Source organism: Vicugna pacos, unplaced genomic scaffold, assembly GCF_048564905.1.
Source record: "Vicugna pacos unplaced genomic scaffold, VicPac4 scaffold_20, whole genome shotgun sequence".
NCBI classification, from domain to species: domain Eukaryota; kingdom Metazoa; phylum Chordata; class Mammalia; order Artiodactyla; family Camelidae; genus Vicugna; species Vicugna pacos.
In genome coordinates this window covers 77,790,996-77,806,955 of record NW_027328741.1, presented here as the reverse complement: position 1 = coordinate 77,806,955, position 15,960 = coordinate 77,790,996, and the positions used below count along the sequence as shown (strand labels likewise).

The following is a 15,960-nucleotide window of genomic DNA, read 5'->3' as shown; positions in this document are numbered from 1 at the left end:
GCGTTGCTTTTATTTTTACTTATTATATAAAATTATTTTTTTTGAAGTGTAGTCAATTTACAATGTTAGTTTCAGATGTACAGCAGAGATTCAGTTATAAACATATGCATATGTATATACATTTGCTTTAGAGTGTTTTTAGTGAAACTCATTACAAGAAATTGAATATAGTTCCCTGTGCAATATAGTAGGTCCTTGTCATTTATTTTATATTTATTAATGTGTATCCATTAATCCTCCCTTTCCTGCCTGCTAACCACAGTTTGCTTTCTATGTCCATGAGTCTATTTCTAGCAGCACCGCTTTTGCTAGTAATATATGCTGGTTGACAGTTTTCAGTTTCAGTAATTCCATCTTATCTGTGGGCACTTTTCTTCTGGTGGCCTTTATGTGGTTTGCACACGTGGTAATAGAGATCTGTATTTGGGAGAACTCCAGGCCTCATGTAGTCCCTGGTACAGAGCGTCCACTGAGTTGATGCTTGAACTGGGGAAAAAGCACAGTAAATGTTGGAATTTCCACTATGGTTGAGAATTCCAGGTTTCTATAACCTGTTTAGCCCACCTTAATATTTGGTGCACCCATACTGGGTAATTTGGTGGAATTTCATGGTATGGTGGTGTAGAGACAGGACCTTGTATGCTTCTTCTCTTTCCCATTTCTAACACTCATTCTCCTGGGCCTCCCAAATCCTCCTCCAGAAGTGCCCAGTGCTGGCTTGGTGCTGCAATGAGGCTATATTTGTTAATAAGGCCCTTTCCTCATCTCTTCTGAGCCTCCGTTTCTTTCTCTGCACAATGAGGGCTTAGACTAGATAAGTGCTTTTCAGTTTCTTTTAAAGACATGTTTCCTTTGAGAAACAGAAAATGCAAATCTCTTCTCTCAAACCAACCCTTTAGATTTTGATAATTCCTCCAAGGGGTGACATAGCTCTTTGTGGAAAATTGATGTGATTGTGATTCCAGGTGGCACAGAAAAGAAGAGGGCAGGAAAGGGGCAGTATGTCACACTTTCTAGTTTGAGCACTGGAGCAGGGGCTTCGATTTAAATACGGTGTCTGACATGGCCTCTTTCTAATCTTGTACAATGAGATAAAGTTCTCTACCTCTGTTTCTTGATGTGTCAAGTTGGGGTGATAATTTTTTAGGGCTTTTGTGAAACATTATACACATAAGCCATTTGTGTCTTGGTAGAAAAAAGACCTGCTAGGGATTCAGGGATTTGTTTTAAAAAAATAATCTTGTCCATAGCACTCTGTCGGTGTGTATTTTGAAGTTCCTGGAGGGTGAGGGTTGAGTCTAAAGTCCATCGTGGGACAGGTGGCCCATAGTTCTCCGTGCCTGAGATTGCCCCCTCCTCCACAGTCCTCTTCCTCAGTCCAGGATGAAGTTCCCTAGTAGATTTACACAGAGATCTTGTGGAAATGGCTTTTCATTTTATTGTTTCACCAAGAAGGGCTGCCATCATGTTCTCTGTGGTCAGGTTTTGAAGGGCTGCAATCATGATATCTGGTCAGGTGAAGGCTATGCAATTGGGAGTTTCTATTTAATAAAAAAAATTACAAATAGAAAATTAGAACAAGGGTGGTGACAAGGGCTCTTGGTAGTGGGCACCATTAGCTTTCTTAGCTTCAGGTGCAGTGGCCTCTGGCCACGAGGACCCGTCCTTGTGCTCTGAGGTTGAAGGGACCAGTGGGTTCAGTGGGAATGTTAACCGAGTGTATCTCATGGGCTGGGCATTGTCCTATTTGTACTGTGTGTTCATTTTTTGAGACAGTGAGCTCACTTAACCTCAATAACCTCTTTAAAAAATTATACTTTTTATTTGAGATGTAATGTAGATTCCCATGTGATTCTAAGAGATTATATGAAAAGGGCCTTTGGACACTTTGCCCAGTTTTCCTTAATGGTTCCATCTTGCAATGTTGGGGTACAATTCATTACTGACTCAGTAACAATTTGAGGTTTGTGTTAATGCCCTCATTTCTATTCACGATTAAACTGGGGCTTAGAGAAACACACAGGGTTAGTGTAGAGTCGGGTGGAACGTGGGCCTGGGATTTCCAGGTATTACCATTATGATGGTCTGTGGCAGGGAGCAGCATTCACTTTGTTTGTTTATTCATTCATTCAACAAACATTTATTGAGTAGCCTCTGTGGGTCAGATGCTTTCTTAGGGTTATCTGATTCTTCAGCAGTACTGAGAATCAGGTAATGTTTGTTTTTTAATCTGAGAAAATTAACTCTGAGAGGTTATAATCCCCCCAAAAGGAAATATAGCTCATAAAGGAGCGATGGTAAATTTGTACAGTCCCTCCTTTTTATGAAGGTGGTACCCTAGGCATTTTACATTTGCAAACTTGTGTAATCCAGATATATTCTTGTAAGTCAAGGAGTTTTTTTTTAATTGAAGTTTATTCAAGTTTACAATGATGTGTCAATTAAAGGTGTTTTTTGAATTTTTAATTAAAAAATATTTTTTGAGAAGGATAATTAGGTTTATTTATTTGTTTAATTTTTTAAAATGAGGTTCTGGGCTTTGACCCCAGGATCTCGTACATGTTAAGCTTGTGCTCTATCACTGAACTGTACCTTCCTCCCCAAGGAGAGTTTTCTTATCCATTATTCTGCAGCTTAGGAGTTCAAATAAATTGGATAGAAATCCAGATCTTTTGATCTTTATATTTCTTTATATTCTGCTGAAGGGGGTTGGGGAAAGCAGTTCCTTTGTTCATTTATTTATTCAGCATTTTTGAGCAGTGATTTTCCATCAGGGCCTTGCTAGGTGCTTGGAAAGAGAAAACAAGAAATGACCCTACACTGCAGGGGCAGGAAGCCTGGACCAAAAGCTGGGTAATGTGATCCGAGCTACGGTAGCCATGTGCAGACTCTGAGGACAAATTGTACCCCCGGATTTGCTTTGGCTTCCCTTGCCTTGTGACTGGTACACACCAGGTCACCGCAATCCAGATGGGCCCACAGCCCACAGCACAGTATGTACCTCGATCTCCTCTCCCCTCTCGGCAGGGCCTGCAACATCAGCATCCCTGACTACGTGCAGTGTGCTGAGGACTATGAGACTCTTCCCGTGGTGGTCCAACCCGTGGGGATCATCTCAGAGGAGAATTTCTTTTGCATCTATAAGCGAATCTCCTCGGTGAGCCAGACCAGCCCATTCGGCTCCCAGTGGGCACTCTGTATCCACTACAGGCACCACTATGCGCCCGAGAATGGGTGGAGTGACTTCCAGACCCACTGCAAGGTCGTGGGCCTTGTCACCATTACTGACTGCCTCTCGGCCAAGGGCTTCGAGAAGCTCCACGTGCAGAGGAGCTGAATGACACCACGCTTAATGACTCTCAGCTCTTTGTCTTTGTGTTGCATGGGGAGGTAGCCGAGCAGTCGCTCACCAACGTGGCCTTCAATCTACGAGGACTGCAGGGTGGTGGAGAAGAGGATCGAGGACTTCACAGAGTCACTCCACATCTTGCCCAAGTCCAAGTAGCTGGATGGGGCCCCCGACAAGACTGGGGACAAGATCACCCTCCTCTGCATCCCGTTTGAGAAGGAGGACGTCATGGGACTGAAGACAGACAGCAGGTAAGTTTCCCTGGAGACCAGTCCACCCTGGCTGTGTTCCGGGTTTCTTCCCTACATCCAGAAAGGGATCAGCAAGGAAGAGGACTGTGTTGTTGCTAAGGTGGAGGGAGGTGAAACCCGCCGGTTTACAGACATTTAAAAGTGAATCTGCCTCTGTTTCAGAGAGATCCTTTTAAGGTTAGTGTGGACACTTACTCCCGCTTTTCAGCCAGGACCACTGGTGGGACCCCTGGAGTTGCTGTCCAATAGAGTAGCCACAGTCACTGATGCTAGGAGCACTGGGGAGGAGGCTGGTCTGTGTTGAGATGTGCTGTAGGTCAAATGCACATCAGACGCTGAGGCTTGTCTAGTAAAAGAATATTAACTATCATGTTACTTCCTATATTGATTACATGTCAAAATGTTACTATTTTAAATACAGTAGATTAAGTAAGATCTGTTCTTAAAATCTGTTTCTAGTATTTGTTTTTTGTTTGTTGGTTTGTTTCTTTGTTTACCGTTTTAAATGTGGCAACTAGGAAACTTTCTTTACATGGCTCTCATTTCATTTTTGTTGGGAAGCCTGTCCTGAGACAGTGTCAACCCTTTGTTTATAGATGAGATGCTGAATCCCGAGAGGCAGAACGAGGCGCTGGTTGAGCTGGGGCTGGAGCCAGTGTCTCCTGCCCCCCAGGCCCAGCACCTGTTAGGCTCAGGCCCTCTCTTCCTGCCCGACAGCCACCATGCCAGGTTTGGATATCAGAAACACTGCCAGGGACTTCCGAATTAACTCCTAATGCAGGGAAAGGCGTATCACGGAGTATGGTAGAGAACAGAGAAATGCTCATTCTCACTTTGTCACTGTGATTAAGTCAACGGCCCCACTTTGCCTTGGAAGTGCAGACGAGCTCTTCTGGGCTTCCCACCTTCTGCTCTGTTTCCCCGTGTATCTATCGTGCTGTCCCTCATGCAGAAGAGGGTGAGATGCCTTTGCCGAGAGGTGGTCCCCCTTTGCTGGGGAGAGTGAGCGAAGCTGTGTCCCCCCAGCCTACGGCCTCGGTCCTTGAGTCTGGAAATCGCTCATGGCGGTCCCACAGGTGACGGTCGGAGGACCTGGTACATGCTGCCAGGCCCGCTGTGGAGGCGGTGCTCTGTGATTCTTGAACTTAACTAAGATCAGATTCTACTTTCTGGTTGTTGGTAAGTTGGAGGAGAAGATGCCAGATAATTGATAAAAAGAATGTCGAGACCAGCCCTGTGAGTGATAGGCAGAGGGGACCCGAGTCCCACCTGCGTGAGGTGCCTATTGGGCTCTGGATGAATTTTCTGTTCCTCCCGAAAATACCTCTATGGCTTAAGGAAGGGGCAAGTCATTTCGTGTCCATGATCTGTGCTTGTCCTCACAGGGCCCTGTGATCTACATGCCCGCACTCCCCTTCTTCTCCTTGGAGATGAGGTGTCAGGTTTAGGAACCTGGGCACTGCTGAGAGCATAGCTGCCAGCACCATGGTACACCAAGGCTGGCTCCGTTCACCTCACCTGTCACCACCTGCTGAGTCCCAAGGCGTCAGTCAAGGTAGGTGCATCGGTGCAACATAAGCAGGGACCAACTTCTCCCCCTGGACAGACTGGTGGGTGAGCAGTCGAAGCCTGGAGCCCTTCCCCAGCCCCCAGGCCAGTGCCTCCTCTTTTGTCATAGGAGGCACTGGTGACATTTTTGCTCAGCAACTGCTTCGCTCTGAGTCTAAAAACACACCAGAGAATGTCAGCTTGATTTTGACTTTTGAAGTCTGCCCTTGGGATTTGGCGGAGTACCTGGATATGTGCTTAGCCCATAGTGGAAGACACTGTCACCATTGTTTACCCAGAACCTCGTGTACCACGCATGGCTCCAGGCATCAAATACAGCAGCGCATTAAACCTCCCTCCTTGTGGGTCTTTCTGTTCTGGTACCATAAGGGCTCAGCCAGCATCTTAATGTCAGTGAGTTAACGCGACCAGTGAGCTCGGGTCAAGCACATTCTCTTCCAGTCATTTTATTCCATTGTTGCTTTTTCTATTCCACAGTCATTAATTTATAAAGCAATGCTTTGGTTCAGGAGAAGAGCCTAATTCTCTCCTGCTACTCGTGGTGGAAGTGAGCCTGAAATGTGACCACAATTTGTAGCTCAAAAGCTGCCTAGATGCATGTAGGTGGAGTTTTGGTTAGGGGCACTGACCACACTGGGGTCCCCCGGCAGCGCTGCTCCCCTCAGGTCCCTGCCTCCCCTGGAGCAGGAGGTGAGGGTGGGTCTCACCGTCCCCGCGTCCCTGGCCTCACACACTCTCGTAAATTCATGTACATGCTGTAAAAATCATTTTTCTTCTTGTGTGTTTTTAATTATCTCTTGTTCCTCTTCTCCTTTTTCTTCGTTCATTTTTCTCTTGTACTGCCCAGTGAGCATGTTGTTGCTTCTGAAAATGTGGGCTGTGCACACCCTGCATTGGAAATAGCCAGATCGCCCTCCGTGCTGTCTCCATCGCTTTAAAAAGCAAAAACTTAACAGATGCCTTGATCCGTGTATTATCCTAGTCATCTTTTTAATTTCTAATTTTTTGGAATATTTGCTTTGTTAGCACATCACCCACTGGTGTTTGATACCTGTTAAAATCCTTGCTTTGAGGGACATGTTTGGTCCTCCTTATATTTGGTGACAAATGCACCCTTATTAAACTTGTTTGATTGTTTTGAAGAAGTGAGATGTGAATTGATTAAGGCGGCTGCTGAGGGATTCTTTTCATGGAGAATTTAAACTTGGAAAGTCAAAGTCTGCAGCACCTTGCTTGATTCCTGCTTTTACACAAACGTGCTCGGCACGCGGTTCCTGGCTGTCGCTGTGTGACGTGCGTGACGGCGCTTCCTGGCCGGTGGTCACTGATGAGGAAGTGGCAGGCTCGGGATGGAACAGCTGCAGGGGATGCTGTTGGAGGAAGCAGTCAGTTTTTTTTTTCCTTTGCATTCAACTTCCCAGTGCCATTTACCTTACTTTGCCTTCATAAAGGGGCAGAAGTGGGTCTAAAATCCATGCCACTCTTTTGTTCCCTTTATGAGGCTGGCTTTTCTGAGTATCAGGACAACATGGCCTTCTCCTAAGTACCTGGCTCACCTGGATCTTTTGGACACAGGGACTGCAAAAAGGGCCGTAGCTTCCTCTCTGCTCCAGCCAGTGGGCATTCACAGCTGGGTCTGTGGTTTGCCTCAGCAGCCGTGCAGACCTCCCTGCTGTGGCCTTTACTTTTAACCCATGTTGGCAGTAAAGAGCTGAATCCGTGTCTGTTGCAGCTGACGTCCACTACTGACGGCTTTGTTAGTTTGTGGTAGTCAGTCTCCAACACCCCAGTCAACCGTGAAGGAAGATGCTTTGGCCGACCTAGGACCTTGGATACTCACCCCCACCATGGTTCTTCTCACCTGGTGGAAGGGTTTGGCCACCGCCATCATGCTGACCATGAGACATTGTTGCTCCTTTCATGCTCTGGTCCAAATGTGGACACTTCATTTTTCACTGAATTTGTCTCGCTTGGGTCAGGACAGAATATCTGAATGAGTCCATCACATTCTGGGTGGGGAACAGAACAGAAGTAAGTGTCGCAAGTAGATGGAGTCTATGCTGTCCAGGTTGGCAAATGCAGACTGGTATCTGTGATGGCCGGGCTTTACTACCCTGGACACAGGCACTTCCCGTGGCTCCCGAGAGCCCAGGGGTCGGAGTGAGAACAGTCTTGCCTAAGTTCCTGCATCCTCACCTGCTCACTGGCAAATGTGTCTGCTAATTAGGAGCTCCCCCGGACCTCGGGCCCTTCAAAGCTCAGACCACGTGAGAACTTCTCCTGGGCCTCCTTTATGAGAATCCAGTGCCTTCTGAGGTGACCCGTGCCAGGAGATGCCTCCCCCTCCAGGGAGTAACCTACGGAGGACTGTGACTCACTGCACCATGCTGTGAGCTTGTGGGGTTCCGGCCATGGTCCCTGCAGAACTAGACTTGAGATGGGCTTAGTGAAGGAAATTACATGACAGATTCCAGGGCAGGGCCGGGGGGAGGGAACAGGGGAAATTGAATGTGACCTCAAACACATAGATGGGTACTGGGGCTGTTACTAAAATGGGGAGTCTGGGAGGTACATGCCAGGAATCGAATTCCAGAGTAAATGGTGGACATGAGGCATTTTTAAGGTGCCATTTGTCATCCAAGTTAGGACTTCAAAGAGACACTGGTGTCTATGAGACTGGGGCTCAGGTGAAGGAGCCGGACTAGAGACACACTTTGGGAGTCGTCATTCTTAGCTGGTGTTCACAGCCTTGCATGTGAATTAGATCATCTCGAGAGGTGCAGAATTAGGCTGTGGGGGGCAGGGCTGTGCCTGGTTTGGAGGAAAGCCCAGACCATGCAGCTTTGCTGTGTCAGTCAGCGGCGTTTGCGATTTTTCGACTAATGGCGTTTATCCTTAAGGGGCCGGGCGGTGGGCAGGGCCAGCCAGGAAGAAATCTGAAGGGAGGGTCGTGGCTATGTGTGTGTCTTGGGAAGGTGCAGAGGCTGCAGGGTCCGGGAGGGTAGACTTCTTAGAAGCTGGATTTGGAGTGGGGACAAGGTAGTCACACTCACCTGTGAGGGAGGGAGGGAGGCCTATGGAGTCCCACCCTACCGGACTTGCTTTCCCATGAACAGAAGGCAATCATACAAAGTATCTGAGGTGAGAAGGGATGGGCGCTGTGAGGGGAGCCAACCTGGAGAATGGTGCTTGGAAAGTTCTCGAATACTCTCCCTGCAAAATAGAGTAAAAAATACCCAGACCCTTAAGAACATTGATAGTGTCTTGGGAGGAGGCAGTTGTTTTTCTGGCCTCGTAAGGGTAAAGCATGTATCCGGGGATACACAGAAGATACGGGCAGTCTGTACCGGGGGCTTGATCCTTACCGGGGGAACAGTGTAAGTTCAAAGGGGGAGAAGGGCAGCAGAGGGCAACTAGCCAGGCCCCGTGTCAGGTACCATTCGGCTGCCCTACTTGCATGTTGCATTCACATCCATGCCTCCCAGGTGGGCGGTGGCAGCCCCCTTTTGCGGATTGGGAAGCCTTCTCAGAAGGGTTCAGAAATTTGTCCATTTAGTGGCTAGTAAGTGCTGTAGCCGAATTCAAGCATGGCCTTGTCAGACTTCAAGAGCATGTACTCTCTATTAATTCCGGTACCTCCCTGTTGAACCTGGAATGGTGAAGTGGGTCAGTTTTGGAGCCTTTCAGAAAAGTATGATTTAAGTGCCTCAGGACTGTTTCACAAAGCTCAGTGTTCTCTGTTGGTTCGGAAGCACCGCAGTGCTTTTCTCCCCACAGATGTTAGGTTAGGTCTTACTCCTAGGTCGATGACGTGGTTGCAAATGACCTACAGGTGCAAAACCACACTTAGCAGCTTCTGAAGGGAAACTCTCCAGTTCTCCCTTGATTGGCTTTATTCCACGGGCTGTAGCTGTGCTGCAGCATAAGCCTGAGCTTTACTTATGGAGTGAGGGTTTAATATCCAAATTTAGCATAAAACGATCAGATGAAGAAAATCGACATGACAATTTATTTTTGGGTTTCATTAGTCAAGATATACTATCAGTTAATGGCCCATATAGCAAATGAAATTGAGTACAGGACATTGCATTTCTTCCTTTCTATTTAGTGTTCTCTTACAGCATAAGGCTGCCTGCTTTGGAACATCAGCTCCGCCACCACGGCACCTATCAGTGTGTTGGTGTGATTGCATTTACACAGTGCATGTAATCTGGGCTTCCTCAGCCTCAAAAACTCCAGTGCATAATCACGGGCTGTAGCCATCTCTTAGTCTCGCAAATACTTCTAAAATTATATGATGCCAGAAAAGAAAGAAGAGAGAGAGATTGTCTTTATCAAAGTTCCTTTCAATTCTAACTGCAAACTGTTTTTGAGCAACTCTGGTTTCCTTTGGATATGAATGTATACATTTCTTTGCATGAAACCTTGGTTCTGGACTAGAACACCAAGTTCTTGCTGTCCACAAGCCACAAAAATATTAGCCAAATTGCACACGTGTGAAATAGTTTATATTTTTTCTGAGAAAGTGTCCTTGAATTTGGGACTTGGGCTGTGATTTTTGCTTTTTGCTTCCCCCAGCCCTCTTGCAATCTCTCACTCCTTCCCACGTGGCCCCCAAGATTTCGTGGTCTCAAAGGAGGGGGCAACTACCCAGTTGGTCACCATGTACTGCTGCTGTAGACGGAGCCCAGCCAAGACCTAAAGGACATTATCAGAGAGGACTTCCTGGAAGAAATATGCTCTACATTCAGTTGTGATGACAGAGTAAGAATCAGCCAGGAGAAGGAGTCAAGAATGTGGCTCAGGTCGCAGGTGCAGCCCGGGCAGGCGCTTGGAGGCTTTTGGCGTGGGGACCCGGGGAGAGTGCCCTGTGTGGTCCAGAGTGGAGGGTTCCCCTGCTGGGGAGGACACTGGAGAGAGTCTGGGGTGGAGGGCTTTGGAAGAACTTGGGTTTTACTAGAACTGACACAGTATACAGTGAAGGGTGTCATCAGAAAGTGACCCTCAGGAAAGGTACTTCTGGTTTTGCTTCTGATATTCTACAGACAGAAGGGTCGGGACGGGCGAGAGTAGGTATGTCTGTCACTTTGAGACTCACCCCGTCATTTATTTATTCATAACACACGCACTTCTCTGAGTCTAGGGGAGAGAGGATGTAGCCACATTAGTAAGCAAAATGTATTTGCTTCTTGAGAGCTTAGCATTGTCAGAAGTTTACTTAAGCCTGTAATATTCTAGGAACAGAGGAACAAATTGTGGATTTTGGAGGGAGGGAAGGCTTCCTTGGGAAACAGTCAAAATGAGCCTGGAGGCAAGTGGGAAGTAGGAGCAGGTCAGGGGGCCCCTGAGGTGACTGGGGACCTGGGTACTGAGGTGAGGCTGGGCGAGCAAGGTCTGGGGTGGGGATAGAATTCCACCAGGGAGCCTCTGAATGGTTTGAAGTGGGGTGATGTAATCAAATTTGTGATTTGGGAAGGCTGCCTTATCTTTGTGTGTGTGTGTAGCGGGGAAGAGGTGGAGGGTGCCACCAACTGGGGGATCATTAGAAGACCATTCACAGGCTCGGAGAAGGGTGTCGGGGTTGCTTGGGGACGGCAGGGGCAGTGTGGATGCCGGATTTCCTTATGGGGGGCCTTGTTAGCGGGGCCGCCCTATAGGCACCTTGTGGCTGCAAGAAAACTAATGGAGGCCGCCAGCTGGACTTCCCTCTTCTCTCTTTCCCTGCCTTGTGTGATGATCTTAGCTCAGCCAACATTTGGAACTGATAATTTCCATTTGGAAATTTGGAAGAGCTAATTTCCAGGGTAGCCCAGGATGCTGTTGAGCTCGTTCGAGTGAGATCTGATAGGATCTAAGTTTGTGTTCAGTTCTGGATGTTCACTTAGCTAGAAACGTCCTGTCATTTTGATTTCCAAAGGGGTTTTTATTCTTGATAAAGATTGCTTGGTGAGAGGAAATTTAATACAGCTGTTGTCTTTTTCAAAAAAAATCATATCTTTTAAGAAATTTAATATTCAAAAGAATAGGAATATATAAAATTGTTTAAGTAAGTTTTTGGTGTAGTTTCTTTGCTTTCTGAGCTACTGTGGAGTTAGAGCCTTTGCATTACTTATTAGCACATCCTTGTCAGTATTTAAAGAGCTGTTAGTGAGCCCCCCAGGCCTCACCTCTCAAAGAATCGTTAAAGTTTGCTCTGAAATAGTGAGATCATAAAGGTCTTGTTTGCAGAAATCAAACAGTTTGTTTAAAATCCGCAGCATAGCCCCATTTATAAAATAATAGTAAGTTCAAAATTAAGAAAGTGGAGGATAATTGACTTTTTTTAAACCTGAAGCATAAACTTTCTTGTGCTAATTTTGCAACTGGAAATTTTGAAAAGAAAAATCCTACTGCAATATCATCTACGTGAAATACATATATGAGTTTCACTTTTGAATAGTAAATGCGCAGTGGTTTTCGAATTCAGGAGCATTCCAGCTCAGATACTGGCAGTGATGGTTGCTGGTTTTCAATGGAAGAGCCTTAATTTTCCTTCTTACCTTTTTTTTTTTTTTGTACTGAGAGGGTTGAGTACTGCTTTGCCAGCATGATTTTGGGGCAATTTGAGGGCAGATGTCGTGTACCAGCAGTGAGATATTTCCATGCATTTTATTTTCTGGACATCACCAGGGCACATATGGGGTTTGTGCCTGCATGCTGGAATGCTGCAAGACTCCCTGATCCATCACCGTTATATCCTGGAGCTGCTCTGGTCAGTGAATGATTTTCTGTGGCTTGGAGGTAATGCGGTCTGATGGAGATGTTCAGATGTGCAGTAAATTGCTATTACTTGAAATAAGAGTAACCTAGAAACATTGCTCTAACAATACAGGATGAGGGAGGAGAATTGGTTGAGCTGCTTGCAGTGAGGAGTCTTTTCAGGTGACTCCCACACCGTGATTCCTGCCAATATCCGCCCCAGCCCTGCACGGTAGTCCTGCCGAAGCAAGCATGCACTTTGCTCAGAAACGAAGTGAATTTCCTTGTGCCTCTGTTGGTTGGCTTTTTTTTTTGAAAGCACATCTTGCCCTTTGCTTAAATGCCATCCCTGCTAGTCACCACTTACACTCATTCTTCTGAACCTCGTCCATACATAGCTGTTGAATGGATGAACAGAATGTAGTATCTCCATTTAGTGGAACATTATTCACACGTAAGAGTGAATAAAAATGAAAAAAAAAAAAGAGGAAAATGAAAAGGGCCACCTGTTTTGGAAAGTCCTCCCTGACTGTTCAACCCACCCTTTTCCCTTTGAAACCCAATCACTTATGCTCCACTCTACTCTTTTTGATAGTACTTACCACCTTCTAATAATCTTTAACGTTTTCCAAAAAAAAAAAAAAGAGAGAGATGCTGATACCACTTTAAAATTGACAAGCCTTGATAACAGCACGGTAAGTGAAAGGAACCAGACACAAACGGCCACATACTGTTGAATTCAGTGATCTGAAATGCCCAGAATAGGCACATGCAGAGGCAGAGAGCAGGTTATGGTTGCAAGGGGCTTGGTGGAGGGGGATTAGGGAGTGTCTGCTAGTGAAAGGGGGATTCTTTTGGGGTGATGAAGTGTTCTGGAAATAGATGGTGGTGAGGGCTGCACAACCGTGAGTGTGCAGAAGACTGCTGAGCGCTGTGTCTGGTTGTGCCTGTTGCAGGGCGGCTTTAATTTGTTCTCATCCTGCCATGTCAAGAGTCATCTTGTGCTGTGGCCGTTCTACTCCTGTGAATGTTGAGGGCCAGAGACTTTGTAGAATCATGTTTCATTTTTCCCCCTTGCTGAGTGTAGGCAAAAAATATTTAAGCCTGAGGAAGTGCTCCATCTGCAGAAATGTCTTTTAGTTTTGCATGGTGTAAAAATCTTGACAGCTTTTAATCGTTGAGGCCAGTGTGTGGGGGGAAATAGCCCGTGAATCCTGGGTGAGACCGGGAAGAGCCGCGCTTCCCTCCCAGACACAGGTGGGGATTTCACCCCCGTTCAGACAGTGAAGGGCCCAGACCCATGAGCGGAGTTGACAGTCGTGAATATTTACGTGTATCCGCTGCTTCATCTTGGATATTAATTTCTAGCTGAGTCATTTTGTGGCGGCAGCCTCATCCTACATCAGGAATTTATAGCATCTGCTCTTTGAGGTGAAGACCTGACAGACTTGATTATTTAACAGTCTCCCTTGAATTGATATCTCAGGTTCCTTTGTCAAAAGCAAAACAGCAGAAATACAGACGTCCTTCAATGCCAATGTGACCTGGAACGGGTTTAGTCTCTGTGCCTCAGTGGCCTTGTATGCGGGTGGGGAAGATGATAACAGTGCTTCCCTCAGAGGGGGTGGTGAGGGGAGAGTGAGAAACGCAAATGGAGGACTTACACGAGATGCTCATAAATGACCGAATTTAGTGCTCTCAGCCTGGTGAGGCCTGAGGGGCAGAGATGTCAGAACAGAGCAGTCCTAGCCGGAGCTCGATCCGCATTGGCAGCTTTTATGATCAGTATCACCACTGTGGGTTATCAGGTAGTTTTAAGACTTGATAATATGAATTCATGAATAATGTTAGAAGACTAGACATCTCAGATCCAGGTTACATAGTTCTCAAGATTTCTTCTGAGAAATGGATGGTTTCTTCCCAATCTAAAATCTGAGATGAGTCTCTAAAAATTCTGTAATCCTCCATCTTTTTGCTTTAATTCTCCATTTCTTAAAAAACTTAGTTTTTAAATGGAGTTAATGGGGACTGATCTGAGGGCCTCATGCATGCTAAGCACATACTCTCCAAAATGAGGTATAATCTCCCCCGTAATGTTTTTTAAACTTTATTGTCTTAGTATTCAGAGGTTAGAGGCCTCTAATTCTTTTTCTGGGGACTTGTCATGAACCTGTAAATCTATAATTAATGGACAAAACTTGTTTTATTAAAAAAATCAATAGAATATTCTGCAATCCATCCAAAAAGAAATGCTCATTGACATAAAATGTTTCTCCTTTAAGGTGATTTCTCCTTTTTGGCCTAGCTTAATTTACTAACAGCCATCCTCATCATCATAATGACCAAACTCGCTCTGAGTGGACACCTACCTAAGTCTAAAATGCTTTCCTCGTGTTTTACTTCATAGCAGGTGTTTGACGGTAGGTATCAGTGTCTCCTTTTTTGCAGCTGAGGGATTGAGAGATGGAGCAGTTTGTCCCGAATCACGCGCAGCTGGCGGTGGCTAGCTCGGTGCTGGAATCCAGGCTGCACACTATGCATTCTCAACTGCTCCTCTAATCAGCCTCCCATTAAGGGGTTACCCTTATTCCTGTGGCTCCATAAATGGCCGATTTTAGTTATCTTAGCCAGTTGAGGACTTCAAAGGAGAGACACCATTGAGAATGTGAGACAGAGTGGCATAAATTAAAATTGTACATTTTCACAAATGTTTAGTTCTCAGGTAATTATATAAAAAGTTAATTATTTTTTATTTTAGTGCTCTGTAAGCACTAAAAACCCAACATTAAAAATACTTATAGTGCAAAAGAGAAGAGGGCTTTGAAAGTCCAACCAGTGCTAAGGATGTTACTTGTTTTTCTCTAGTGGCCCTTATTGACAGAAATACTTACAAAGACTGAGTTGCTTTATGTAGTCTTAATATGGAAGAAAAGATTGTCAGTGAATATTGTAAGTAAAATCTTTACTCTTCTCTTTCCTGTTGATGAAAATGTAAATTGTTTTCATGGCTTAAGTACATTTCCTCATTTGTGAAATTTGAGTAATATCTTTTAAATTGTCTGACTGTGAGAGTTAGGAGCCTTGTATACAAAGAACCTAAGAGGTGATTAATAAAAGTGTGCTGTCACAATGACAGATATTTTAGAAGGATCAACTCTGAATACTAAAGAGTTTTCCTTATTTCTGATGCATATTCAATATGTATATATGATATATTTGAATATGGTTTAAAGTAACAAGGATTCAGTTTTTTTTAGTGTAGTATGAAGTTTTAATGAAATCTGTATCATTCTAGTGAGACAGGGACTAGTTAAATTGCCTTAATCAGATGACCTTGAAGACTAATTACACAGAATATGTATTGTTACAACTGAGAAATTATGTTGCCGTGTAACCATCCACTCAGACATTTAAATTCGTGGGATTCTGACCAGATCCATTAAGTTTAGTAAAATCCACATTGATCATTTTTAGGGAATAAGCTTCTCTCTTTTGCGATTAAATTTTGATTTTATTTCCTGCACTCTTAACAGGTTTAAAATATCAAAATATTGATTTGACATGTCACTTTTCTAATAGAGAGAATAAAGCTCATGCTGTTTTATTATGCAAATAAATGTTTCTGTATTTCAATAAACTTGTATGATATCCTGGCTCTTTCAGAAGTGTTTTGCAAAATACTTAGATAACCTACTGTTGGAAAAATACAAACGTGACTTATGAATATAGTGCCTAGTACAGTGCTTTTGCTACAGTGCAAGACATGAGGCCTAGGAGAGCTTTGCTGCCGTTTGCCAGGAGGACAGATCCCATGTCTCAGTTTCCCCTCCTGTAAAATGAAGTGGCTGGACTGGATTCTTTCCTTTTCTAAGATGAGTTTCCATGAGCCTATGTCTTTTGTTTATATTCAGGAGTATTAGCAATATCAGATTAAATACTGAATACCCCTCCCTTCCCCGGAAGCAAAGTGCAGTATGTGCTACATAAGCTTTTAGTTATCTGATTCTCGTTTCTGATCCTACAGGCAATTTTTTTGTTGCATCTTTCCCGGCA

The 15,960-nt window shown here is 45.0% G+C and overlaps 1 protein-coding gene and 1 long non-coding RNA gene across 4 annotated transcripts in view; one reads left to right on the top strand and one right to left on the bottom strand.

Moving 5' to 3' along the window:
- Positions 1-15,960, bottom strand: part of LOC140694037 (uncharacterized) — a 333,619-nt gene that overhangs the window by 229,692 nt on the left and 87,967 nt on the right. The window lies entirely within an intron of this gene.
- Positions 1-15,960, top strand: part of LOC140694017 (trafficking protein particle complex subunit 9-like) — a 59,812-nt gene that overhangs the window by 1,129 nt on the left and 42,723 nt on the right. For 2 of the 3 annotated variants that reach the window (XR_012069742.1, XR_012069743.1), the window contains exons 1-2: positions 3,339-3,600; positions 4,986-5,155. Coding sequence is in view for 1 of the 3 variants with exons in the window: in XM_072957506.1 (XP_072813607.1) it covers positions 2,810-2,853; positions 3,028-3,337 (354 nt within the window). In the remaining 2 variants the exon portion in view is untranslated. Of the gene's footprint in view, positions 1-2,774; positions 2,854-3,027; positions 3,601-4,985; positions 5,156-15,960 lie in introns of those variants that run through there. The other variant, XM_072957506.1, reaches the window with a different exon arrangement.